At 41.5% G+C, this 27,139-nt stretch overlaps 2 protein-coding genes across 2 annotated transcripts; one reads left to right on the plus strand and one right to left on the minus strand.

Moving 5' to 3' along the window:
* Positions 1 to 171: 171 nt before the first annotated feature.
* Positions 172 to 11,466, plus strand: TMEM50B (transmembrane protein 50B). The gene is made up of 7 exons (XM_080353192.1): positions 172 to 272; positions 4,436 to 4,611; positions 5,225 to 5,337; positions 6,371 to 6,438; positions 7,474 to 7,566; positions 7,771 to 7,828; positions 9,941 to 11,466. The coding sequence occupies exons 2-7, from the start codon at positions 4,513 to 4,515 to the stop codon at positions 9,984 to 9,986; spliced, it is 477 nt and encodes a 158-aa protein (XP_080209318.1). The 5' UTR covers positions 172 to 272; positions 4,436 to 4,512; the 3' UTR covers positions 9,987 to 11,466.
* Positions 11,467 to 12,570: 1,104 nt separating this feature from the next.
* Positions 12,571 to 25,649, minus strand: IFNGR2 (interferon gamma receptor 2). Its single transcript, XM_080349260.1, has 7 exons — positions 25,404 to 25,649; positions 20,969 to 21,095; positions 20,355 to 20,530; positions 18,267 to 18,415; positions 16,716 to 16,869; positions 15,614 to 15,768; positions 12,571 to 13,726 (listed from the first exon to the last, which is right to left on the minus strand). Exons 1-7 carry the CDS (start codon positions 25,489 to 25,491, stop codon positions 13,553 to 13,555), a joined length of 1,023 nt encoding a protein of 340 aa, XP_080205386.1. The 5' UTR covers positions 25,492 to 25,649; the 3' UTR covers positions 12,571 to 13,552.
* Positions 25,650 to 27,139: the final 1,490 nt, after the last annotated feature.

The raw sequence follows: 27,139 nt of genomic DNA on the forward strand, positions 1-27,139 counted from the left end.
GCCCTCCCCTCTGGACCCACTCTAATAGCTCCATGTCTGTCTTGTGCTGGGGACCCCAGAGCTGGGCACAGTACTGCAGGTGGGCAGAGCAGCAGAATCGCCTCCCTCAACCTGCTTGTTATGCAGCTCAGGATATGATTTGCTTTCTGGGCTCATGTCCTTTTTTCCACAGGGCCGTTCCCAATCCATTCATCTTCCACTCTGTATTCATACTGAGGGTTGCCCCAGCCCAGGTGCAGGACCTTGCACTTGGCCGTGTTGAGCTTCATGAGGTTTGTGTGGGCCTACTCCTCAAGCCTGTCAAAGTCCCTTTGGATGGCGTCCTTTCCCTCTAGGGTGTCAGTGCACCCCTTCCCTCTAGCATATTTAAACCAGTATTGTATAATAGCTAAGTGTGCATTTAACAGCATGTCAGAGCGTGGCCAGCCTGTAGCATTGGGGTTGGCTCTGTACTGTCAGTCCTTCCAGCAAGTCCGATAGGCACTATGCTTCCCTTTTAAATGAGAGCACAGAAAAGCAGTTAGTGGGACTTCAGGCTGGATTAATTGTTCTGGCATCCTGCAGTCTGTTTCCTGCTGTCCTTTTTTTGTGAAAACTCCACACCCCTTATTTGTTTTGCTCTCTACATATGGTTGTGCTCAATTGGGTGTGCATTTGATCAGAGATGGTGTTGTCTTCACAAAGACAGGAATATCCAAAGGTTGGTGATAGAGTGTAGATGCATTCAGTAATGCTGGAAGAAATGGTGTACCACTGCTTTTTTAGTCATGTATCTGCGAAGGCTGTACACATATGAAGCTACATAATTTGTGAGAGAAATGTTTAATTATTTTTACTGTTAAGTAGGGATCTCTTGAAATACCTCTGAAAGACTCCTTTGCAGAATTCTGAATGGGATCAGTTAATGTTTAGATAATCTTAAAAAAAAAAGGACAGCAGTATTAGTACCTCTGTTTCCTTTTACTGCATGCCTGCTCTAGCACTAAGCTTTCTTTGTGAATCAAAGCAACTTTCTGGCACTAGACACATGTAGAAATAATGCTGCACTTCTTGTGTCTGTGTTCTGTTGCAAATTCCACGCACCTTGTTTCTCCTTGTTTGTCATTTCAGTGAAATGGGGGAATTGTGTTGTCAGAGTCTTTGTTGCAGAAAGACTGCCAGCAGATAGTGTTTATCTCACCTGTTCACGTTATATAGGATGTTTCTCTCCTGAGCACAAAGATAAGGTGAAAGCAAAGTTCAGGTTTGTGAACCAGTATCAACCACCAAAAATACAGGTTTTGTTGAAATAATATGCTTTGACAGAAGTTTGCCCTGTATCTTGAAAGGTATTAAAAAAAAATAATCAACTTTTTCTGGTCTCCCTAGCTTTACTTCTTTGTCACTAATGCGGTTGTGAAAACTCCATTTGATATCCAATAAAATTAAGTATTCAGAGAGATTTTTGCCTCAGATTTTGAAATGAGCAAAATGCCTCTGTTTTGTCACCTAATGTTTTAAAAAATGCTTCATAATTATGATCGGGTTTTGTGTAATGTATGGTATCTGTAATGTTTATAATTTCTGACTTTGCAAAGTTGAAAGGCTTTTACTAGGATAAATGCTAGGTTTTGGATTGGAAGTGTGCTTAATTATATTAGCTGGAAAAACTAACTATATCCCCTTAAAATCATAGAAGGCAATGATTTTTTTCCTTTCAGCCTTTTAAACTAGAGCATTTTTGTAGCAGTAAGAAGATTTCTTTCATTAAGTCATCCAAGAATTTAACAGGCTGTTTCTTAAGAACCAGAGAAGTGTTGAGGTTGGAAGGCACCTCTGGAGGGCATCTGGTCCAACCCCCCTGCTCAAGCAGGGCCACCCAGAGCCAGTTGCCTAGATGGCTTTTGAATATCTCCAAGGATGGAGACTCTGCAACCTCTCTGAGCAACTTGTGCCAGTGCTTGGTCATCCTCACCATGAGAAAATGTTTCCTGTTGTTCAGGTGGAGCCTCCTGTGTTCCTATTGGTGCCTGTTGCCTCTGGTCCTGTCACTGGGCACCACTGAGAAGAGCCTGGCTCTGTCCTCTCTGTTCCCTCTCTTCAGGTATCTATATATCTTGATGAGATCTGCCTGAGCTTTCTCGAGGCTAAACAGTTCCAGCTCTCCCAGACTTTCCTCATAGGAGATAAGCTCCAGTCCCTTCGTCATCTTCACGGCCCTTTGTTGGGCTCTCTCTAGTGTGTCCATGTCTCTTTTGTACTGGGGAGCCCAGAACTGACACAGCACTCCTGCTGTGGCCTCAGCAGTGCTGAGCAGAGGGGCAGGATCACCTCCCTCACCTGCTGGCAATGCTTTGCCTAATGCAGCCCAGGGCACCAGTAGCCTTCTTTGCTACAAGGGTGCATCACTGGCTCATGTTCAGCATGGTGTCCACCAGGAGCACCAGGTCCTTTTCTGTCAAGCTGCTTTCCAGCTGGACAGCCCCCAGCACAGGGTTGTTCCTCCCCAGGTGCAAGACTGGGCAATTCCCCTTGTTGTACTTCATGAGGAAACCTCAGTCAGTGCATTTCTCCATCCTGTCAAGGTACCTCTGGATGGCATCCAGGTAGAGGGTGAAAAATAATTTCTGTTGTTGTTGACATATCTGAAATTGTTTTATTCAGTGGCTTTTCTTGACTTGGTTTCTGAATTGTAATAGAACTTTACATTATATTTGAAGGAGGTGATTTTATTTAGATATGTTTATTCTGTTTAAATGGCCCATTGTGGGAAAAATCCCAAAGGAAAGTTTAGCTTTGAAGGAGTACAGCTTCAGTCATTCTGAAAATGACTGAGAGTGTATTTACAAGCAAGGTAATAAATTTGGTAGATTTGACATAACCACTGTTGTGTTCAGTGGAAAGAAGAAATAGCATGTTTGTCTATTTGCTTTTCAGGCTGAGAACCATGTAGTCTGTAGTAACGAGAGCAGTGGGAACTGTGAGCTGTGTTCCAGTGTGTGTGGGCAAGGAGCTGGGAGGGGAAAGGAAGGGTTGCTGCTGGATGAGGAAGAGACACATTCAGGACTTGAAGAGGAACAAATGAAGTACAGATGGAGACATTTTAAGAGTGGAAAAGAAGGAAGGGCTATAGGAGCAGTCATAAATCTGTAATAGCACAGTGTGTGTGGCAGTCTTGTGTAGAAGTTGTAGAAACAATTGGGATCTGAAAATTGCTAAGTAAAAGTGTGCTCTAGGAAAATAACTCTGAGCCCAAGTACTGTACAAAAGAAAAATACTTTTGGAATTGAGTGATTGATTTTAGTCTTTTAAGGCAGTGTCATAAGTATGGATTTCTGAAACTAGATTTGGGAGGACAAACTTTTTTATCTTACTGATAGGAGGTGGCCTGTCTTTGTAGTGTGGGTAAACTCTATTTATTTATTTTTCTTTCACTTAATGTAGACTTAACGTTATTAACCAGGAAAATGTTCTACATCAGTCTGTTCTGTAACATAACCGTAAAGAACATTTGTCTGTCGTTAGCCTTTAAGAACTGTCTGGAAATTATATCAGGTTGGGAAAATACAGAAGTTGACAATATTGAAAGAAAATAGAATGTTATTAAAAGTGGCTGAGAGTCACTGCTAAATAGAAAAACTATAAATCTTCTAACTTCTGATGTTCAAACTGTAGATGATAAACGTCTTACAGTGTGAGAATAGATACTCGTCCAGAATCTTCTATAGCTACTGTCTTACCAAATTGTGTGAGAACTGTGTTGTTTGTGTAGTCACTTTGTAACACTAATTAACTTTGCTTTCTTCTTCCTATATTTGAAGTTTTGTGTGATCCTCTCTCTGTGGATTAGGACATTCTTTACTCTTGGTATTAGTTGATTCACTGTCTTGATTCCTTTTCTCCCTATGTTAGAAGGGCATTATATTATCTCATTTGGAGACTGGAAATATGTGTATCTTACGCAAGGTTCCTTGGCCTGACTCAAAGACCAAGTTCTGGTATGCGTGTGGAGCCCTGTTGTATGTATCTTACTATTTTTAACTGCTAATTCCAGAGAGAGGGTTATGTTTTGAAGATGAAACTGAAGTTGAAAGATTTGCTTTTCGCTCCTGCTTTTTTTCTTTTATTTTTGTGTTTTGTACCTTTGAATAAACAATACATTCTATTTAATTTCTTTTCTGCTTCAGATACAATAATTTATATGTAGTGCATAAGTTTTGGGTTCATGTGATGATTTTATTTTGTAATTCTGTTTGGAAGGTAGGTGGTTTGAATGTAGCTCAATATAGAATCCACAGAATATATGGAATACCTAATTCTGTTCAAAAACAAAGCAAAAACCAAGCCACAACAGCCAAACCAAAACACCACACATTGGAAAGATTGCTTGTGATGGTTGTTGAACATCTCAAGTTCTTACTACTTTGTATTAAATGAATCTTTGGCTGTGTTTCAGGTATTCAGGACATAGTTGTTAATGGAAGAATTCATGTATAAGTACAAAATAAGAAGGGCAATCTAATCTTTGAGGAAATGGCAGGATTCCTAGACAACTTCCGGTGGCCAGAATGTGAGTGTATTGACTGGAGTGAACGAAGAAATGCCATCGCTTCAATAGTTGCAGGTGTATTGGTAAGTTTTGAAAGGATGTGAGTCGTAAGTATGTTGAAAAAGTTGGAAGTATAACAAAGTTATAGTTTTGTTTCATATGTTGTGAAGGTTCACTCCTTAGGTGCACCTTAATCCAGTATATTTCTTTATATTTTTTAAAAATATAATTGTTAGACACCTTATTTACAGATCACATAGCATTGCATTAATGATGTATCAGTTCTGCTATCTCATCTTTAAAACAGATTGAAATTCCTAGTGGATTTTTAGTATGATTAGTTGCATTACAACACCTATGTTATACTACGGTTCATGTCTTGAATACATTTAGAATCTGGATTCTTGTTCTTACAGCTGTACAGGGAATTAACCCATACACTGGTATCTAATTTGAATAGAAAATGTGATTGATTCCCAAATGCTCTTCTGAAAACGTCAACGTTAAGGTTTATGCGGAGCTTGCATATCAAACAGATATGCAACTTAAAGCTGACTTAAAGCTAATACCTTTCTAGAGTAGTTTGTACTTGTTAAAAGACAATTAAACCAATGGTATGCATGAACATCTGCTGTGTTTTGTCTGCCTGTCTCTATACCCTTCCAGCCTCATAATACCAGTCTGTTTTATTTGTAGTTTTTCACAGGTTGGTGGATAATGATAGATGCTGCTGTAGTTTACCCCAAGCCAGAACAAATGAACCACGCGTTCCATACCTGTGGGGTGTTTTCAACACTAGCTTTTTTCATGTAAGTGTATATAAAGGGATTTATAAAATAAATATGAGCTATTAAACATGGTTGTTACTAGGCAATGTGGTATATGATAAAACTTTGAATCACTTGGTTATAAATTACTTACAAATAATCTTGTACTTCTCTGCATGGTAATGTAAAGGTCTTTTTTCTTCTAGCTGTGAACTTCATTTCTGATCCTAGTCTGTTCATTCATTGTTCTGTCTGTCCCCCCCGTCTGTTTAGGGTAAATTGTGTTTCATGTACACTTTGACTGAATATAAGAAAGCAGATCTTCCTTTATGCAAGTGGCTTTCTATAATAAGTGTTTCGATTCTTCAATCAAAATTCATGTAATGCTGCCTAGTTGCTTATCGCAATATAAAACACTTCATTGCATTTTCCTCTGTTTTAAAATAAGGTAGTAGTATTATAGCTATTGTTATAAAGATGTAAACGTGGCAAGCTTGAAGGAGAAATAATAGCTTTTATTGAACCGTACAATATCAGTGAAGAGAAAAAGATGCGTTTGGTTACGCAAGACTTTCTTAACACTTAGTATCTGAAAGTTTCTGGGTTCTTTTCCTCAGCAGTGTAACTCATTTTAAGAAATGGTATTGTCCATCCTTACAGGGTGTCTCTTACTTGAATATTTGTGGGTTTTGTTGTGAAGGAAGACAACGTGTATCATAACCATGAGAGCACTGTGTTATTGGCTGTTGTTATTCCTGTGAAGTGCCTTTAGATATTTTAAAAACTTAAACAGCCAGAAAATGACCAGGAATATTTCAGTCACTAAAAAGGGCAATTTTTTCATCTTACAGGTCTGTTAATGTAAAAATTTAAGTAAAAACTTAAGAACAAATTTGGGGTTGGCTTGAAACCCAGCTGGAATAATTCCATTAAGTGACATGTAATAGTATGTGACTGTACAGAATGCCAAATAGTTTTCCCAGAATTTGTTGCATCTTAAAAAAGCTAGCTTTTTACTTTTCACTTCAAATTGGTTTTCTAATAATCTGAAGTGTATACACTCTTTTCTTCCTAGGATAAATGCTGTATCAAATGCACAGGTGAGAGGAGACAGCTACAGTGATGGATGCTTAGGAAGAACAGGTAAATTAATTCTAAAAATCATGTTGAGTTGAAAGACTGATTATTTAGGTGGTGTTAAGTTTTTTCATACTGGTGGTTAAATTATAATCAGTAGTTAAGGAGTAGAAGAGAAATTCTGTGAAGTTAATTTATTTACAAAAATAACAGTTGGAGGTAAGTAGTATCTGTTTAAAAAAGTGAACTTGAAAAAATTGACTTCTGTGTATCTTGAATACCTAAACTTTCCCCTACAAATCCTGTACAGCTGCTGAGAGAAATAAACTTTGGCCTTGTGGTAGGCATGGAACAGACATTCCTTAACAAAGTCTTATTTTAACATCCTTTTTCCTCTGTATGTCACCTACTGTGTGATGTCTGTGGCCCTGCTGTCCTCTCTGTGCTTTCGTTCATAATTTCCTTACTGTTTCCCATGCGGATCCCAGCATCTGTTTTCATGTGATTTGTAGAACACCTCACTAGAAATCTGGTAGGATTTACTGAGGTTTGTTTTTTAAACATATGTTGGGGTTTTTGTGTGTGTGTGTCATAAAGCAGCTGAAGAGAATCTTTGCACAGAAATATTTTTTCTTTTCCATGAGTGAGGTTGATTGTTTTCAATGGCATCATCTTCCTTTTTCAGTAGGTAATGTCTAGCTATGGTAAATAATGCCCACCTGAAAATATCTTTCTGAAGTCAACACAGGAAGTATCTATTATACGTACCCTAATAGAATGGCATCTTTACCTCAGCAACACTGTAGCTTGGGCAAAGTATCTCATCATTGGTCCAAGTTGTGTTGAGCAGTGTTACAGGCATTCCCTACAGGTGAGGAGAAATTGTGTCTGCTCACTAAAATATGAGGAATTCAGCTACTCTGTATTTTACTAGAGAATAAAAATTTTGGTTTATCTTGCCTTTGCCACAGAGTTTTAACCCTTTGCCTTTGTGCCTTCAGTAAAATAGCATATCGTATAATAATAGAGCAGTAGCTTGGATCATCTGTCTGTATGGATAATAGTCTACATCATTCTCAGAGGTCTCAATATTTCCTGCAGGTGCTCGTGTCTGGCTCTTCATTGGCTTTATGTTGATGTTTGGTTCACTTATTGCTTCAATGTGGATTCTTTTTGGAGCATATGTTACACAGAGTAAGTTAATTTATTTTCATATCTATAAAGTACTGTTGCTGTCAGCCAAAAGGCAGAAAATCCAGAAGAATGAAAGTATGTGGTCTGTTCTTGTCAGAGCCATACCGTCTAGTTTTGTAGCCAGGGAATAATACTATAAATTGCTTTTTAAATTTACCTTCCGATAAAAATAACTTAATATTTCCTTTGTTACTTACTTTGCAGACACTAACGTTTACCCTGGATTAGCAGTGTTTTTCCAAAATGCATTGATATTTTTCAGGTAAGTTGTCTGGGCAAATTTCTTTCCTTCCAAAAGGATGTCTACCTTACCTGCTTCCATGCACATCGATGCTCCTGGAAGATAAGTTCTGAAAGCTGGGGGCTGACTCCAGGCTTGGATCTTCCACAAAGTATAATTCACTAGTATCAATGCAGGACCCTCCATATTTCAGTTTATTACCCACCCTGACCTTTACTTGAGGAGGGTGGCATGTAAGCCAAAGGGACCTCTTGGGCTACTGAGTAAAGTGACATTGTACAGACAAATGATGTGTTAGTATTCAATGCATAAACTGATCACACTTTTGCTAGACAACTACATTTTTTTTTCACTCTGCTACTTTTTTCTACTCCCTTTGCTCCAGTGCTTAGAAGCCGTGTTTTATTTGCCCGTTCTCAGCCCGTGAGAGGCTCTTTATTCCCCTCATGCTCCTGTTAGTCTAGCCCTTTCTGGTCTCACTGAATTTACAGCTCTGGAATGTGGATAACCAAGGATACGGACAGTATTCTGGATGAGATATTGTCAGTGTCTTTGGAAAATGGCAAGAATGCCTTCATCTCTGTACTACACATACCTTGGCATATATCCTTACAGCAGTTGGTGGGAGATCCTGTTGTCCTTTTCCTGACTATTTCACACCAATGGCTCGATTATCTGATAATTGATACACCTGGATTTGTTTTGACTGGATGAGCACTCAGTTATCAAGACTGATTTTTTTTTTTCCCCGAAGAGCCTGATGGTATATTTTGTAATGTTACACTTAATGATATTCAGCAAAATAAAATAAGTGTATCATATGACATTTAGAAGCTGTCCATATCTGTAAGAAGTCTTTTTATATCTATAATGCGTACTGCAATCTATGAATTTTATTAATTAATAAAAGACAATGGAAGTATTAAATAGTGTAAGTAAGCTCCAAGATCTGTCACTGAAAAAGTTCACATAACCTCCTGTTTTGCAAGTTCTTACCCACTTAAATTACTGTGCTAACAATTTGCCTTCTAGTACCATATCAAGTACTTTGCAGCCAGCTAGATCGGCAGGCTTCACTGTGCTTACTTGATTGGAACATCAGCCGTGTTCTTGCAGAAAATAGCAGTTCCTAAATCTCTTCTGTAGCCTTGCAGATGATTGAAATGGGATACTGATGCAGGCAGACATCTGAGAATAGTTTAACCATGCCTGAAATTTAGGTTTATTTGTTTTCTTTTGTTGTCTAAAATTTGTTTTATAGGTATGAATTATGAGATAAATTCTAGCCTTGTTATTTTAAAAAGTATCTGTATCTTTCTGTTTTAGCCCACTGCACACTTTAGGCAGAAACATTTGAGAAGTCCATCTATCGCCGTAGACTCTTTTCCTTAGCACTCCTCAATGTCCTTATAGAAAACTTTTGTTCTGTTTGAATCAGGTTCTCTTCCATCGGTGTTGTTCCGTAATGTCTCTATTCCCTGAACCGTGTGTCTCCTTCAGAATTTGTGCTTCAGCCCTGGTTGTGACTCCATCACTTTTTTTACTTGGTTTAATGTGCTGTCTTCGTTGTTCTCTTCTCTAGTTAATCACCCAGGTGTCTAGCTTGTTATTGTTGTTCTCAGTGTCAATATTTCTCATTTCCCTCCCTCTTCATTCTCTTATGATTTATTATGACTGTGCCCTTCTTCACCACCTATACAAAAAATACTTATCTACCACAGGATCTTCTTTCTGATTAGCTCATAAGAATGTAATTGCTACGATTGCTAGGATGATGCGTTATGTTCAGCTGATTGCCAGGTGCCCAGGTGAGACTTGCTGCTCTGTAACTCTGTGGATTGGTCCTAGAATGTCTTAAATACCAGGGTTTTTTTCTTTCAGAAGGGCAGCTGCTTGTACTGTGAGACTGGCTATTTTTTTATTTGAGCAGTTACTTCAGCTGGATATTGTAGTTTTAGCAATGCATAGTAAGTTAAATATAAGTACAAAAAGCAGATACTGACTTGAGTAAGAATTACAGTTACTGGGGGGATGTTGATTCGCAGTACAGATTGTATTAAATGATAAGAATATAATTAAAGTCACCTTTTCTACCTTATGTATAGTCTGATTTATTTTTTTTTTCCCATTTAGTACTCTGATCTACAAGTTTGGAAGAACAGAAGAGTTATGGGGATGAGACATCACATACAGCATTGTCTATTCCATGGTTGCTATGTCATACTATGTATCTGGATATATTTACATTTCTTTGTTTTTGCTTTCTAAATTGTATGAACAGAGACAAACTACAGTTTCTGTAATAAGCTCCCTCTTTTCACAGGACAGATTTGTGAATATGTACATATGACTGTATATATCTTAAAAAGGGAATGTCAGCCTGTCTTTCTGAAATCTTCAGGTTTATTTCTCCAAATACGTGGGTTTCCATCAACTCCTAAGACTTGATCTTCCAAACCTCCACATGTGTCAGAGACCTCAGTGGAACTGTTGGTGAACAAGCAGGATAAAGCCCCCATACCCTGTAAAAGGGGTTGCTGCTTTTATGCGTAGCTGAGCTAGAGCCAGTTTTGCCAGGGCTGACAGCAAGGGCTGCCCGTTTACCTGAGAGCTGTCAGTGCTTGGATGTGACCCAGCTAAGCCTGTATTTAATGAGGGTAAATTCTATTGTATGCTTAGGTAAGAGCTGATTTTAAGATTTTTGTATAACTGTTCAGAAGAATATAAAGTAGCTATTTTTTTGTAAAAGGTTATGAGTTTTTAAACAAGGCCCTATATTAAGCAGGTTCTGCATGGCAAAATTGTTCTTGAATTCTGATTGCTATAGCACAAATGACATTTGGTAGCACCACAGTCCATAGAATTAGTTTGATAGCTTTAGTGTGATAGATACCAATTAGTACTCCAAGTATTTACTGATGTTAGAATTTAAAAAAAACAAAACAATTGAACCCAATCAGACTCAATTTTCTTCAGGGGAAGCTTTTTGCTGATAAACAGTTATCCTGCTGCCTATGACCTTTTCTATCTAAAAGGCAAGCATTTCTGGTGGGGATATAGCAGATATATTTATTGCTAACCATCTTTCTTTGAAATAATTGCCGGTTTTGGGACTGCTGTTTGCCCCAGTTAAAATGTATTTATTTCCTAAATTTCACGGGCACTTTATGGGAATGCTTCCATTACTGAAATCCAGTTTCTTCTAGCTGGGCTATACAGAAAGGGAGAATAATGATGTTTTACAGTTTTAGGCTGGTCTTGTGTATTGATCTTACTGTTGGTGACTTCCTTCTCCTAGGAGTTCTATGCGGTTTTTAAAGCTTTTGAATCTACCTTGTGTCTAAAAGCTTTTATAACTTTCCCATGTATTGAGATTGCTGACCAAATGGTATTAAACTTCAGAATGTAAGTGCTGTGCGTGGTCACTGCATACTGTTAGTCATTTAATTGCTCCCTTGTGGGAATCTCTCCAGTGGACAGAATATGAAGCGAATACTGCAGCTGAAATTGTGCTACTGGCTAGACTAACTTCGTCCTGATTTCACCATCCTGCAGTGAGTTACACTATATTCACTGGTGTTAATCATAGCTTTGTACAGAACTTGTCTGTTGGGTTGTAATTTCAGAAAACTGCAATAAACTTTATCTTATTCTCAAAATAGTGAACTTTACAAGGTAATTGTACAGTAGTACTCCTTAGCTCACATAGTAGTGACCTTTAAGCAAGTCTTATACCAGCTATTAAGTAAAATCAAGGTTTTGTTTTCGGGACTGTCAGTTTCTTGCTTGGAACTGTTTTTTTTTTTTACTAAGTGAGAAAACTAAGTGTAGCTTTTGACTACTCTTGCACTTGTGTCTTGCATGTGACATTTGAGCAGCATGAGCTGTGTTTGACTCTAGAAGATCTCTTCCTGCCCACTTTAATGCAAGTGCCTGGTTAAAAAACAGTTTTCTTAAGAACAGGGCAAGAGTATATACCGGTATATGTACCAGAACTTCAAAGTATTTCTTGCCCATCCCTTGGGTTTGAGAGCAGTGGAGTGATCATGCTCTCTATACAGCTGCTAAGAGAAGAGACAGCTCAGAGGATGTGTCTTTTTTAGTATCCTACACTGACAACAGGTGTAGTACATCATTCAGAATATCCCGAGGTCCACTTTTACACTACAGGTAGCTGAAGCACAGGCCAAGGTGGGTTTTAGGTAACGCCTTGGCTTACTACAGTTAGCAGTTGTGAAGATAAACCTCGAGTTACTCCTACTAAAAGGTTTATAACTTTGGCCTATTTGCGTACCTGTAAGAAATGCATAGTAACTACTCTCTGTAACAGAAGTTGAGGGTAGGGCTTTCTCACCCAGTTGTATGCTCCACTGCTAAATGATCACAGGAGATGTTTTATTGCCCTCTTATTGATGTCCTCTGTTATGCACTTAGCTTATTCCTTTAGAGAGCATGTGGTTCCTCATTTGTTAACAGCACAATATATAAAAAGAACGTGGGTGAACCTAAAGCAAGTATTATGTAGCTGACTTGAAGTATGACTAAGTCTTCTGATAACTACATTGTTTTGGCACGTTGCCTAATTACAAGTGTCCTATGAGGAAATAATCTCATGAAGTTTTGGAAAAAATGTTACAGATTCTTTTTCACGCTAGTCTTGATCTTTCCTGGAAGGGGTGGAACAGCATTACCTCAGGTAACCCACAGTTCTGACAGTGACCAGGTTCATTCATTTCCTAAGTAACTTGAACAAGTCATTTGCAAATAAACAAGCATATTTATTTATTTTTTAATAACAAAATATATCAAACCCAGGAAAAAAGTCAAAAAAATAAAAGCCATTTTTTCTACTGCAGAAGTGGTTCATTGTTCTCTGTGCCACCTTTTGCCCCCCGCCAAGGATTGTGATGTGAGGCTTAACTTACAGTCTTCTGCTTTCAGGGACACAAACCACAACTCTTGGTCAACTTTTTATTTGCAGGACTAATCTGACAGCACGAGATTTTTAGTGTCTGATAATTACTGATACATGTTGTTATATAAATTCTCCGCAAAATTATTTTAAAGTTTCTTTTGCTGGGAAGAACAACTGTCTCACTGCAGGAGCAGATTAATGCTTCTCATGACTGTGTTAGGAGGCAAGATATTAGGAGGCCTTTCTTGGAGCAGTTCTTTGCACAGATTCACATGGAGGACAATGAAGATCTATAAAAGTTATTTTTAGACTGCTGTTTTTATCTGAAGTGGCACATACTTAAAATGATTCAGAAAAGCATACTGGGGTGGAGATAATGCACATCGAGTACTAACACAGACTTCACAAATAAGGCAACAAACAGAAAGCCACCATAAAAGTAATTCATGATGCAATTATTCAGTCACTGAAAAATTACAGGTTGTACTACATTGTAGCATAAAGTGCCATTATTTCTCAAAGCTTTATTTCAATTTGGGGTGGGAAATAAAATGATGTTAATATAACCATCTGTCTGTCTTTAGGCAATTTAGTGTTCATTTCCTTTTCATGTTCCACCTTTTAAGTCTCTTCAGCAGAACGCAGTTGCTGTTGTAGCAGAACAAAGGCTCAGGGTCCACGCTATTCTCAAGAAGCACCCTCTCATTCAGGATTTGTCAGGGGCCACTTCTTTTTGTCCAGACCTCTTCGTCGGTCCTGCCAGTAGCCACCCAGAACTGCTCACTTTGCTCTGCAAACACTCGGTACAGGCACTCGCACTAGGGTGCTGCTTAAGTTATTTCACTGTCGCTGGAGATGCTGCGTGAACGAGCTTGACCATCCAAACTGCTGCCACAGTCTTGGCTTCCTTCTTCGTGAGATATAACAGATAAGGAATCTTGGGGATCGTCCTCAGGATGATTGTCCAACCCTTCTAAAGCAGGCATGCTCGGGTCCCTCAAATACTGGAGAAAGCCAGAAACAACAGTTTAGATATCCACAAAACAAATGTATTCGAAATGACAGAGACAGAGCAGGTACCACCACCTATAGGCAAGTTGATTTAGACCAGAATTCATAGTGAGAGCTGCTAAATATATTAACATATTCTATTCTAAATTTCTTTGAAACTACATTGAACAAGGAAGAAGTGAAAACCATTTTATTTCTGTGGGGAAAAAAAAATCAGTCATGTAAACCATCCATTTAAGTAAGTTAAAACAACATGTATTTCCTATTTTTTAAAAAATTCTGGCTATTATTCTTTTCATGTAAGTTCAAGCAAATTCCTAGAAGTTACGAAAAAAAACACAGCAGAAAACATTTCTTTATTACACTGCTGGGGATACATCCTCCAACTGCAGGAATCCAGCAACCAACAGCTTGTCTAAAGCCCTGGTGGAGCAAATGAGGTACAAGATGGTGCTTTGTTCAGTGTCAGTCAAGTCAGATCTGTATCTTGTTGACAGAAAACGCTAATGGCATTCTTCTCTTGTAGTTACCTTTTGCTTTGACTTCCCCTATGCCCTGCTTTGATCCAAAATTAAGTCATCAGCATTACAATGAATGCATAATCAAAGAAAGGAACACTAGAAAGAAAGCGTAGGCCAGAGAAAATGCTTTCTGTTCCACCTGCCACCCCTCTGTAGTCTCCTTATGACTAAGATGATCTTGTGTTTCACAGGGAACTGGAGCCACCTACCATTTCATGTACTGAACCAAACCAAAATTTCTGCATATATACTGATCTTCCTTTGTTTCTTATCAGTGTTTTGCCTAAAACCGGCTCACTATTGTTCAAGAGTATCTACTTTTGCTGCATATTTTCCAGATTAATACAATTACTCCTGAACACATGATGAGAGACTCTATTCTTGCAAGTCCTTTGCATGAAATGCTGGACTATTTTAGTACGCTGTACAAGGACTTTTTTTCCTGCATGCCAGATGCTTTGCTGGATATGTGACACAGCTGTCTCCACTGAGCCTCCATGAAATGACAGCCGAGGTACGATGAAGAGAAAAGTTCATTCACTCATACTGCCATAAAAATTTGGAAAACCAGCTCCACAATCACAGAACTGCCATAGTACAACAGACTGACATGCAAATACAAAAAGATACACCTCAAAGAACCACAAACAAATGAAAAGCTTTTAAAAATATGGATTGTATGCTGAATAAGAACTTCTAAATCAAGAACCTTGCTTAGAAGACTACTTCCTGTTTAAATACAAAAAAGAGGAAGATGAACAGGACTGAAACAACGTCATTTAGTACAAAAATGTGTGAGCTGCAAGGAGAAAAAAGTCCCAGGATAACTTTTTTGTCTGAGTATTGCTAAATCTACAGGAATAAACAGAAAAAGCCCAAGAACATTCCCCTAGGTAGTCCTTAGTCTTCAAGTCAGTCCTTGCTCTTAGAATGATCAGTGTTGTCTCTTCCATGCGCCATATATTGCATATATTTCTAATCAGAGACTTAAGTCCCAAGTAGATGTTGTGCAGCACACAAAAGCTTTTCGCTTCAAGTGAGCAACTGTTTCAGGCCCGATGACTTAGAGAAGCAAAGAAAGCGGTGGGCAAGGGGTTATCAAGGAACAGAGAACATTACTTCAGTTTCCCAGCAGGATTATAGCACCATTTGTATCTTAATGCAGAGGAAAAAATACTTCCCTTGAGTAAAAGAGGAATAAAGCGGGAGAGATCATATATGAGAAAACTAAGTTTACACTAAGTCAACAATTATTTTTATATGTTATGCAACGACTAGCTTCCTTCATATTCACTCCAACATCATTACTGTCTTTTAGGGGAGGAGAGGGGGGGAAAAACCAAAAATGTCTACACATACCTCTTCAAAGTGTGATGGAATTTCTAAAGGTGGATGAATACAATATTTAATTGCTTTCCGGTGTCGCCACAGATGAAACAAACCAACTGTTGCCAGAGTTACAAAAAGTAACACTGAAATTAATATTAGTATAAGATGTCCAGTTTTGGTTGCCTCTGAAAAAGAAAAAAGAAAAAAACATCAAAAAAACCAACCCACTATATACATACAGGAGGTTCGTATTTAAACATCATCAAACGTAAACCAATATACAGCAAGCTGAAATTTACTATACTTGGTAGTCAAAGGATAATTTCCAAGGCTACGATCACAGCTCTACTATGGAGGAACCCTAAACACCTGCATTTTGCAATTCCACATGAAAGTCACCAGCTTGCAGGAGCATTTTCCCCTCCCCACGCAGCCTAAGCCAAGCTCCCACTGGACATGCCAGCAGAGAAAATGTGGAGCTGAAGGAATCCCTGCCGGTGGTCAGAGGGCAGGCCAGAAATGCAATCTGTCTGTCCTTCCACCCTCAAGTTCTCAGCAAGGGGCATTAATGCAGCAGCTTCTCTTTCAGAACAGGCACCTCCTTCCAGCAAAGGGAGCAGCACAGACTCTGACATCCCAGGCTCAGGGGCCTGCGATCAAGTGCTTTAACTATAGGTCAATGCTACCTCAGGGTTCAGCTCCTGCGGGTTCTCAGAAACTGCACAAGCAGGTGTCATCTACACGTCTTGCAGTGTGCTCAAAGCGTGCCTGTGTGTCGGTGATCGCACCCAGAGACTCAAGAGAGGGACAAACTCTTATCTTGCACATGGCCTCTCCTCCCCTCACCCTCTCTTATCTCATACAAAAACATGGAGCTCAAACCGTCAGAGACGGAAGCAGGTCAAAGATGAGCTGTGGGAGCTGAGGGAGAGGATTTCCAAGAGTAACACCATCTCTTTCATCGATGACTTCCTCTAAAGATCAAGTATTTGCATTTATTTTCTTTGCATGTTTCTAGGAAGTACCACGTGCCACCAACACAGGTACATAAGTGACCACTTACACACGGTCCAAGACTTGTGTTCTACACTCATTCCACTATATACAAAAAATAACAAAATTCAATTTATACCACTGACTGTAGTTCTGTAACACTCTGGGACGCTTGGCAGTCCAAATAACTGGAGATCCGGATATACCTTCAATACTACTTGAATTCTAAAACAATAAAGCGTCAATTCCTTCAGATTTTCAATTTTGAATAGTGTATTGCTCAGCTTTATTTCCTGTTTAAAAGACAAAAAAATACAAGTGTTAGTGAAAAAAACAGACCTGTCTCCAACACAAATCCCCTCCCCATGTTTAAGTTCCTCATTCAAAAAGCACAGATTCTATTTTTCATAATTCGGCTTTCCCAAACAAGAGAAGCAGCAAAACATATTCCACCTTTCCTACTTGAATGCATTTGAAATGACTTTATTTTAAAAAGAAACGAAGCCTGAGTGTTTAAAACCATCTATAAGGGCACAAACAGCAGAGGCATGAAAACTGATGCAAGGTCTCATTTTGTCCACAATACGCTGCTGGACGCTTTGAGGCAGCATCTGTAGCAGCTCAGGCAGTGAGCACTATATAGGAAAGGGGAGGGAAAACCAGCCATAAGCAGTGTCCCCACCATCGGGGGAGACTGAGGGAAGTGTCGTTCAGTAAAGAGCTTCCACCATCTCAGTTCCTTCTACTGAAGAGCGAAACAGCTGACGGGCAGTGCAAAACCTCCACATGGCCACCACAGTCTGTTGGGAATTCTTGACCTGTAAAGGGGGCTCTAGGATAAGGGCCTCAGTGAAGCCAACAGAAGCACACAAGAGTGACTTCTTGGCTGAATCTCAAGCATGAACGTGTTTTACGTGTGTCAGGAAAGTACACTTTAGTGCAACAGAGGATGAAAATGGAGACGTTTCAGATTTAGGAAGGTCTTTGAAACACACTTTTTTTTTTTAATATCTTTTTTTTCTGCTTCTGTTTTTTAAGCATTTGACTTTAGAACAATGTTCTTTTGAATCGTCTTCCTGTTCGTTTTTTGTTTTGTTTTGTTTCTAATGTAACTTAATCCCTCCCTTACAACGCTGGTCAGTCAAGAGCATAATTACCAGGGCCCCAGAGAGCAGCATAAGCACACAATCAAGATGGACACCTCTAAGTCTCCATTTGAACAGGGCCAGCTCATCCCAGCTCCGTCCAGCATGTTTGTAATAACTCTGCCTTTCTCTGCCATAGGAACAGGCGACATCCGCCCAGCGCAGCCTGTTACTGAAGCTGCCGACACAGGAAAGGAGGAAAGATATTTCCAGAATCTTCAGATTGCCTAGACAAACTTCAGAATCTAAACACCATTTTAAAGCTGCTTTTGACACTTTGTGGATTCTCCCCCTTGATCTGCAATGTGATTTAACCATTTCATACGGAGCCATAAAAGATGTTTTTGAAAGTTTCGTAATACATGCAATACTTCTGCCAAGACCAAGTTAACTTTTTTTCAAAGACAACAAATGGTGACCTTCACTGCTAGAGAAAAAGTTACATTCGTTTTCTTCCTCCATTTCTGCTGTTTTGCCAAGAGACGCTGACTCATATCTCTCAGTCACAAAGGCATTACGAATGAAATAATCAGAGAAAATCTTACTCTTTTAATAGTACTTGTCGCGTTCTCCCAGTAAGACACATGATACTCAGGAAAGTAACCTGCTTCAGGTACAAAAGGAGGCGTCACTCTAATGAGAAGCGAGTCAGAGCTTTCAGTCACACTGTTCACTTTAGGGGGACCTATAGTAGCTGAAAATAAACACAGAAAGAGCCGTGAACCTCCAGGATGCAGAGCAGCCCATCATGCTGTCTCCAGCTTTACTTAGATACTCTCAGCAAACATGCTAAATGTCAATAGCTTTTTCCCAAGAAAGGGAACACAACATTTTCATACCTACTTAACACATTTAAGATTACAAATCTGAGGAAGAAGACTTGAAATCATAAGAGAAATTAACTAATTAGAAAAAAAAAAGTTTCTTGTTAACTTTCCCTGGAAATGCAGTAAATATTCACTGGAATGTATCTGAATTTATCTGCAGTTTATGGTGGATTGGATGGATACAATTTTTTTTTTTCTTCAAATAGCCTGCTACATATTCCATGTTCTTTAAAAACACAATGTTTGAGTCAACAGATTAGAAAAGGAATAACTAGTTTCCCCCTCCTTGCTTTGATGTCTCCATCTGTCTAGCTGGGTAAAGATGATGACTTCCTTTTGTGAAATACTATGAGGTCTAAATAATGAAAAATATTATAGAAAGTACTGTCAGTCCTAATACAAAAGACTTGTGTGGTGACAGGTCATTAGTCCTTTACCCATTGCATGTCTACTTCTTTCACCAGTTAAGCTTACCAGCATTTGTAAAGCACTCCAGGATCTCAAAAAACCCACTCATGCAAATATTATAATAGTTAACAGATGCTTGCATACTAAAGAGGGGTAACTATTAATGGTAAAAATAAATCCTTGCATGCTTATTGTACCTCAAGAAAAAACAGCAGAACCTTCTCTGTCCACTGCTACTTTAGAGACAATTGATCCCTATGATCTTTACATTGGCAGAGAAATCTCAGTTTCTTTCTACTTCCTGCTGCTGTACAACTGCAAATGCCTTGTTGCGCGTCCTGGCAAATTCCCGAAGCTCCCCTCTCGAGTGGGACTGATCCAAACATTAAAGGAAAAGAACAACCCGGTAGAGTAGCCCATGGTCTTGGTGCCTAGGAATTGACCTCGAGGGCAGTCACTCAAGAACGACCACATGATGTTCCTCTTGCTTTCCCAAGGAACAGACACACAAACATCTCTTCCACACCAAGCGTCTCCTTTCTCTTGTATTCCTAGTGAAGTCTTTGTCTTGCCCAGTGCTTTGCTAACCCTCAAAGGATCCTATTCCCCAACAATCCTGCATCACAAGCTACAGTCGTAACCTTCAACTCAGGATTCAGGTAATTCCTCATCCCCACACTCTTTACCACTATAGAAAATCCAAGATTTAGAACTGAAGTCACCAAAAAAATATATTATTTGCAGCATGGACCACCACTGCTCCTCACAAGGTTTTGGAAAGCTTGAATTAAAGAGTTAATAAACCAAATTTTCTGCTTTATTAGAGGCATTCTTAAACTCAACATTTACTTTCTTCTAATATTGACACAAATCACAGCAAGGCAAAGAGCAGATCTTATGAGGAAAAACAATATACTTGTTCACACACTTAACAAGATTTAAACTGTGCCCTTGACCCTTCTACACTGTAGTCAGGGCAGTTTATATTTATTAGAAGAGAGATCTGCTCAACAGGAACAGGTAGTTCATACTCAGACTACCACAAATCATGGAGGTGTAGGTGCACATGTGTGGCAGTGCTAAGTGGGGAAATAAGAAAAGGGAAAACTCTCTAACAAAATATATGTTGTAGTTCTTACAAGGTTTAACCACCCAAGGAAACTCTTCTGTTTCTCTTTCGATACCTGTTTAAAGAGCATACACTACAGAGGAACTAAGCAGTATCAAATTCCTAGTGACACACCAAGACCTTGCAGTCTGTCTTAATGAAACATCTACAAGTCTCTCACTTGGCTCTTGTACACAATAGAGCCAAAAAAGCCTATAACAGACAACAAACATCCCGGTCAAAGAAATGTCCATCGAGAGAGAGACGCCGACATCATGAACAGCACTTACTGTTTCTCTCTGCCACAAACGGATCTGTTTCCACCCAGTCGGAAGTCGCTTGCCCCAACTCAGCCCTCACGCGCAAAAAGAACGTCCATCTGGGCTTCCTCAGTGACCAGGGAAAGCTGCATTCAGTCTGGGCGATACGCGTGCAGTTCATCTCATCCCACTCGTTTAAGAACCCTCTGCAATGCAAAACACAGGGCAAATAAAGCATCAGCATGATAGTGCAACCACCTAAAACACAATCCTTCCCGCTCTCACAGTTTTTGTAACCAAAAAATGTGCTGCAAAACTACTGCTTTGATGGGGGTTTATTCCAAAGCCCTTTCAGCACTTGCATCTCCTCAGTATCTGGGAGAAATTAAAATTAGCAAGAGAGGTTGCTAAACATAAAATTATACAGGAAACAATGCAACATTTCTGGGTGCTCTTCAGATACCTGATCTTCTCTCAGTTTGGTGGATATATCACAGGCTACAAGACTGTCAGTCTTCAGAAGCTGCTTTTGGATGTACATCTGTAACAGACAACTCATTCTTTCATCTCTATGCTTATTTATTATTTTTTTTAACTGGATTAGAACAAAATCAGTTTGGTTGTTTTTAGAACTATGAACTTACGTTTTAAAATGGACTGTATATAACACCAAGCCTCTATCCACTTCAACAGGAGACCACCTCAGCAAACTACGAAAGTTATAGGAATAAACCATCACATTCTTCGGCGCCGGTAAACGGGGAGAAGATTCTAAAATGATAATAAGAATAAAGATAATTATATTGAAACATTCAGGTACACAGTAACTAACTTTTGTTCTCCAAATTCCATCACCATATACTACTTTTTCACTGCTTTGCAGGCAACACCATTCAACCTCCTCATTCCTTTTCTAAGTGCATTACTAGTGCTACATTTAAGTCCCTGCTAACCACAAAGCACTGAACTGCAACTTGTGGCTTTTATTTATTCCATACAGAACGGTAACACTGAAAGCAGAGAATCCAGCAGGAATCAATAAACATCACCCAGCTCCCCATGAAGCCATAAATTAAGTTCCACAGCCACTTGTCAATACAAAGCTCATCTATTTCCAACTGTCTCCATCTCATACATCTCATATTTTACCACATTAACAACTCAGCACACATTTTCCCATACCACCTGCCTCCTGCTAACTTGTTTGAAAATGCTGAGGTCACTTCACCGAAATTTTGCAGACAACAGTTTAAAAAAAAAAAGCACCTTCTCATACTTAAACATTAACAAACACACACTAGCGCACCCCCAATTTCACAATGTGAAAAAGGGCAGAAACCTCTGTTGGAGGCGTGCCTTCTGCTAGTAGGAACACATCCATCCAAATTTGGTGACGTTACAAACTCCTGGAGGTGAACAAAGGTTGCAAGCAGTTTTGGGCGGCTTGTCAGGAGGCAAGCAACATGGAAGAGGAGAGCAAAGGGTTGTGTCTCTATGACAGTAGAGGAGAACCACCACTTCCCTGCTGGCTCACGCAGCGGGGAGGAGGAAGCCATCTATGGAGACTGGAGCACTGCCAAGGGTCAGATAGCCAGCTGGGGACAGAGAGGGAGAAAAAGAAGTGGAGGGAGGGAGGGAGGAAGAGGTGGAGGAAGGGAGAGCAGCTGAGCAAAAGGCAGAGAGAAAATCATATGAGAAGTCGGGGGGCAGCTGGTGGGAGATGTCAGCTGGCAAACAAAACAGCAGGGTAGAGAACCAAAAACCACTGAAAAACAAGGAGACCAGTGGCGAGGAATTGGGATGGTCAAAAGAATGAGGCTAAGACTACCAAAAGTAGGCTGAAGCGAAAACAACAGGAAAACGCACTGACCGAATGCCTTTAAAACCAGAAAGGCCTCCCACTTTGAACCCCAGCACTGCAGTCGCTCAGGCAGGAAGGGCCCTCGGGAGCCCCCCAGTCCAGCATCTCACCCCAGGCAGGCCCAGCTCTGGCATCAGACCAGGCTGCTCAGGGCTTTCTCCGGGCAGGCCCAGAAGCCCCAAGGATGGAGCCTGCACAACCCTGCTGGGCAATGGCTGCGCTGTCCGCCAGTCCTGAGAGGGCAAAAGGTTTTCCTTCTACACTTCTTGGTCCTTGTGGTGACCCCCTTACGCCATTAAACATACTGGGTCAACAGGCCACAAGCTCAAAGACAGCCCTGACATAACAGGATAGCCCGAGTGACAAGATTCTCTTTTTTTTTAATTCTTAAAACAATAATCTCCCAAGACACAGTTTGTTTAATTTTACGTAATTAAGATGAGAAGATCAAACACTTAAGCTAAATTCTGACCCCAACTTTCTCTGGGAATATGAGGATAATGTTGAAAAGCTTTTTTCTTCTTGATTTCTACATCTGATTTTGTTACACAGCACCTGGCAGCACACTGATGCTGACCGTGCTCTCTGAGGACAGGCTCTTAACATCCTTCACATACAGGAAAGAGACAACACATCTTCGTAAAGTTCCATTAAACCCTAAGTCCAAAATACAAAATAACTAGTTAAGCTCTCAAAGTAGCTACATTACTAGTTTGTTAGCCTCCACTTCTGCGTAGTGCTCCTAAGTAAACACACATTTCCTCAGGCTACAGATGGATCACTCCGCATTGCAAACCTGTTTGAGATTCCTTACGGTTACAAATGATGCCTGAACTATTAATCTCTCCAATATCTTAAAGACCACCAAGTAACCTTTTCTTCATTCAAGAAGAGTTTTCACTTTCCAGTCACACATATTCTGTCATGCACTCTCACTACTGGTCTGGCACGTGGCAACATATCTCACACCATCAGTAATCTGTGTACTCTGATGTTGGATACAAACTATTTTACAAAATAAAGAAGTCGGAATGAAACACAAGCACCACCATTTTTTTTTCTCCTCTCCCTCTTAAAAAAATAAAAAAGAAAAGGAAAAAGCAATGAAGGATGAAAGCAGCTCGTTCATCTCCTCAATCAAGACTGCACATGGATTATTTTGGTTTATATTAGCATTCAGAAACAGATCATTTCCCCTTCCAGTTCAAAAACACTGAAAAAAAAAAATAATCAAATCTATGGCTCTATAGTTGAGCATCAAGGTGCTGTGCATCACCAGGCACTTACTACTGTGCTGAGGAACTGTTTCCATTGCACACCAAAAGAACACCCTTGTATTTCAGTAAGATACCTCAGCTTGACAAGGGAGGTTACTTACTTAAATTTATTTAATTAAATTTATGAAATCACACACTGAACTCTGTGACAATCGTTGGTTTGTATGACCCAAAGTAATAAAATGCGCACTTCAGAAAAAAAAAAGCACCTACACAAACAACTGTCCTAGAAAAACCCAAACTGCCTCAGACAGCGAAAGGCAGAAACACCCTGTACTTTCTCTCTCTCTGGAAGGTAGTCTCGCTGAACCGGTTCTTTTAAAGCATCTGTCAAACGGACACTCTCAGATTGTTTTTTCCTGGTGCAGAGACTTCCTGAGTCTTCAAGCCACAAGTCAAAGCTTTCACACAGCAGAGTGTGAAGCCGCAAGTTACAGCGAGTGAAAGCAGCTCAGCGTGGCCTAGCCATTGGTTCCGCAGCCTCTGTTACTGTGTGGTTTCTGATCCCCTCCCCTGCATCAGCCTGAGAACACATCATTTTGCCAAATGGCAACAAAGAAGTTGGGGGGGGCTGGTATTAGATGGACTTTTGCTGTTCTAGCGTACCAAACAGCTGCTGCTGCTGGGATGGAACTGGGCAACACTGAACTGCAGCAGCTCCCCTGGCTCACTTCAACCCGCCCATGGGCATTTGGACTCCTGATTCCAGCCACAGACTGCAGGCCTGGAATGGCGGCTGCCCCCAAACAGCCAGAGAGCCCCATGGGGCTCAGCAGTCACAGGCTGGCCTTGGTGAACACGAGGAAATGTGACGGTGGAGGTACCGTGTGCCTGAGTAAGGGCCATGCAGACTGCACCCAAGACATCACAGCAGCTCTTCCACACCTGCTGGGATTCATACTGAAGCCAGCATTACGCTCATGTGCTAGAGCTCAGAGCCAACCTGAAGAGCCAACCTCTCTCATTATGGAAAGGCGTTTAGACTGAAGTCTAAACCCAATCCTACCTAAACCTAAAATTAAACAGAGAAGGCTCAAGGACATTTGATGAATGGGTGCCACATCACAAAGTACAGACATATCAGAAACTTATACTGTCTCAATCCCCCTCAAGGCAGAACCCATGAAAGTTTTACATGCTGCCGGACAGGCACAACTGCTTTGGCCCGCACTGCCCGGTGCCTGGCAGCTGGCTGCAGAACCAGCCTCGGACCGGGACGCAGCCGGTGGCAGCCCAGATGACAGCAGATGTTTTGGGAGACACCACCTCGGGGTCTGCATGAGAATCACAGAATGTTCGGGATTGGAAGGGACCTCGACAGATCATCTAGTCCAATCTCCCTGCCAAAGCAGGAACACCCAGATGAGGTTACACAGGAAGGCATCCAGGCAGGTTTTGAATGTCTCCAGAGAAGGAGACTCCACAACCCCCCTGGGCAGCCTGTTCCAGTGCTCTGGCACCCTCAATGAGAAGTTTCTTCTCAAACTTAAATGGAACCTCCTGTGTTCCAGTTTGTACCCACTACCCCTTGTCCTACTATTGGTTGTCACCAAGAAGAACCTGGCTCCATCCTCGTGACGCTCACCCTTTATATATTTATAAACATTATATTAATGCCCATTAACAAACATTTATGAGAAACCAGGACTTGTCCTCCGTGTGAAATCCGCCCCAGCCCCGCTGTCCCCGCTGCCACCCCCCGCCCGCAGCTGCGGCTCCTGCACCCGCCGGGGCTGCTCCCGGGAACGGGCCGAGCGGCGCGGCCACGCTGTCCCCCGCCAGCCCCCTCCCAGCCCCCGCCCCACAGGCTTCCGCTGCCTCCCGGGCCGGAAGCCGCCGGGGAAGCGGCGCGCAGGGAAGCGCAGGCCGGGCACAGGCCGCTGGGCACAAGCCGCCGGGCACAAGCCTGCACCCCGCGCCGCCGGGCGCGACCGCACCCACCTGTGCCTGAGGCCCGGACTGAGCCGAGGAGGAGGAAGACGAGAAGGGAGAGAAGGACGAGGGAGAGGAGCGGCGCCCGACACGGCATGGCATGGCCCGGCTGGCAGCGCCCCGCCGCCCAGCCCCGCTCGCCGCAGAGGTTGCTCGCCGATCCCCGAGGAGCGGGGCCGGCGGCGGGCGAGCCTGGCGGGGCCGCCTCACACCGCAGCCCTATCCCCGCTGTGGCTGCCGGCGGCGAGCGGGGCGGCTGCCGCCTCCCGGCCCCGCCTGCGCCCCCGCCCCCGCCTGCAGGGAGGCAGAGCCCGCCCGCGGCCCCGCCTGCAGCCCTGCCCCGGGCGGTCCCGGGCCCGGCGGCCCCGCAGGCAGCGGCGCTGGGTGCGGCCGCGCTGGCGTGTGCGTCCATGGCGTGCGGGCGTTGTGGGAAAACTCCTGCCGCTGGGTGGTTAAAGCTCCCCGGCTCTCTCTAGCTGCATCTCAGCCCCACACCAACCCGTGGTTACGCCTGACCGCACACCCTCAGCTGATGCTATTGGTGGCACAGTATTGCGATTAGAAAGTCTGGACGCGATGCTAGGGGGGGTGCGGCATTCCTCCCAAGTTATTACTGTTCTAATAGACCAATGATTTTTAAATAGTTCACTACACAAGGCCTGTTGTTTTTAAGAGCTTCAATGCTGCTTTAGTTAAAAGCACTGTAGGAAACGATCGTCTTGCCAATAGACTCAGTCAGGATCTCTCAGCAAAGCGTATTTTATTAATGATTTTGTAAAACCGAGTGTCCTACCTAATGGTAAGCACACAGAGTAGGGCAAAAAGTTTGTATCTCACCCCGAATCGCGGCCACAAATTCCCTCCCTTGTTCCCCCCTGGCTGGTACTGCAGGGTTTACAGACGACCTGACACCTGCCTCAGTTTGTATATCTCATTCATCTAATTGTAACCATCCCCTTCCCCTTACCGATTTAAAGTATGGATTCCCGGCTCTCTGGCTACCCTTCCCCCTAGCCCAGCTTTTTAAATACAGGAATCAGTTTGCATTCGGGATTAGTTTGAAGAGACTTTGTTTTACATTAAGGATTCATAGTCATTTGTCTCTCAGTCCTTCCCCCCTTGCTGGGGTCAGGCGCCAGATCTCCAGTTTGTAAAAACAACATCCCTCCTTCAATGGCCCCTTACAGCACCATAAAGCAGAGGAGTATTTAATGTGTCTCCTGAACAAAGTAAAAATTCTCTCTCTTAATCACTCCAGAGAAAAAACGTGTTTTATTAGTGGAAGATTGGGCAGTCAGCAGAACTGTGACTGGCAGGACTGCCAACACAGGAAACCATACAGTTAGGGTACTTAAAACGTGTTTAATTAATATTAGTAAAGACGATATTTGGCTGCCTGAAGGCTTGCTGAGCAAAGTTCACACACTGCTGTCAGATGTCAGCCAAAAGGAAAGTAGTCAAGTACAGCAAGAGTATGTTGCATTCAGACCACTACGTAAGGGCTGGGCAACTTTGGTTTCCAAGTAAGCTTGGATGAATCACTTTATTTTGCTGTAGTTCATCTCTTCCTCAATCAAAAGAGAGGTTCCTCCCTTTCTCCTGGATGACCTGCTCTTATCACTCGCAAGCTTTCAGGGCAAAGATGTTCCTTTTGCGGGGAGGTACAGTAATAAAACGGGCCAGAGTCTCAGTCAAAGTCTTAATGCTGACACAAATGATAATAGCTGGAAAGGGGTATAAACGAA

Source organism: Nesoenas mayeri (genome assembly GCF_963082525.1).
Source record: "Nesoenas mayeri genome assembly, chromosome: 1".
NCBI lineage: Eukaryota > Metazoa > Chordata > Aves > Columbiformes > Columbidae > Nesoenas > Nesoenas mayeri.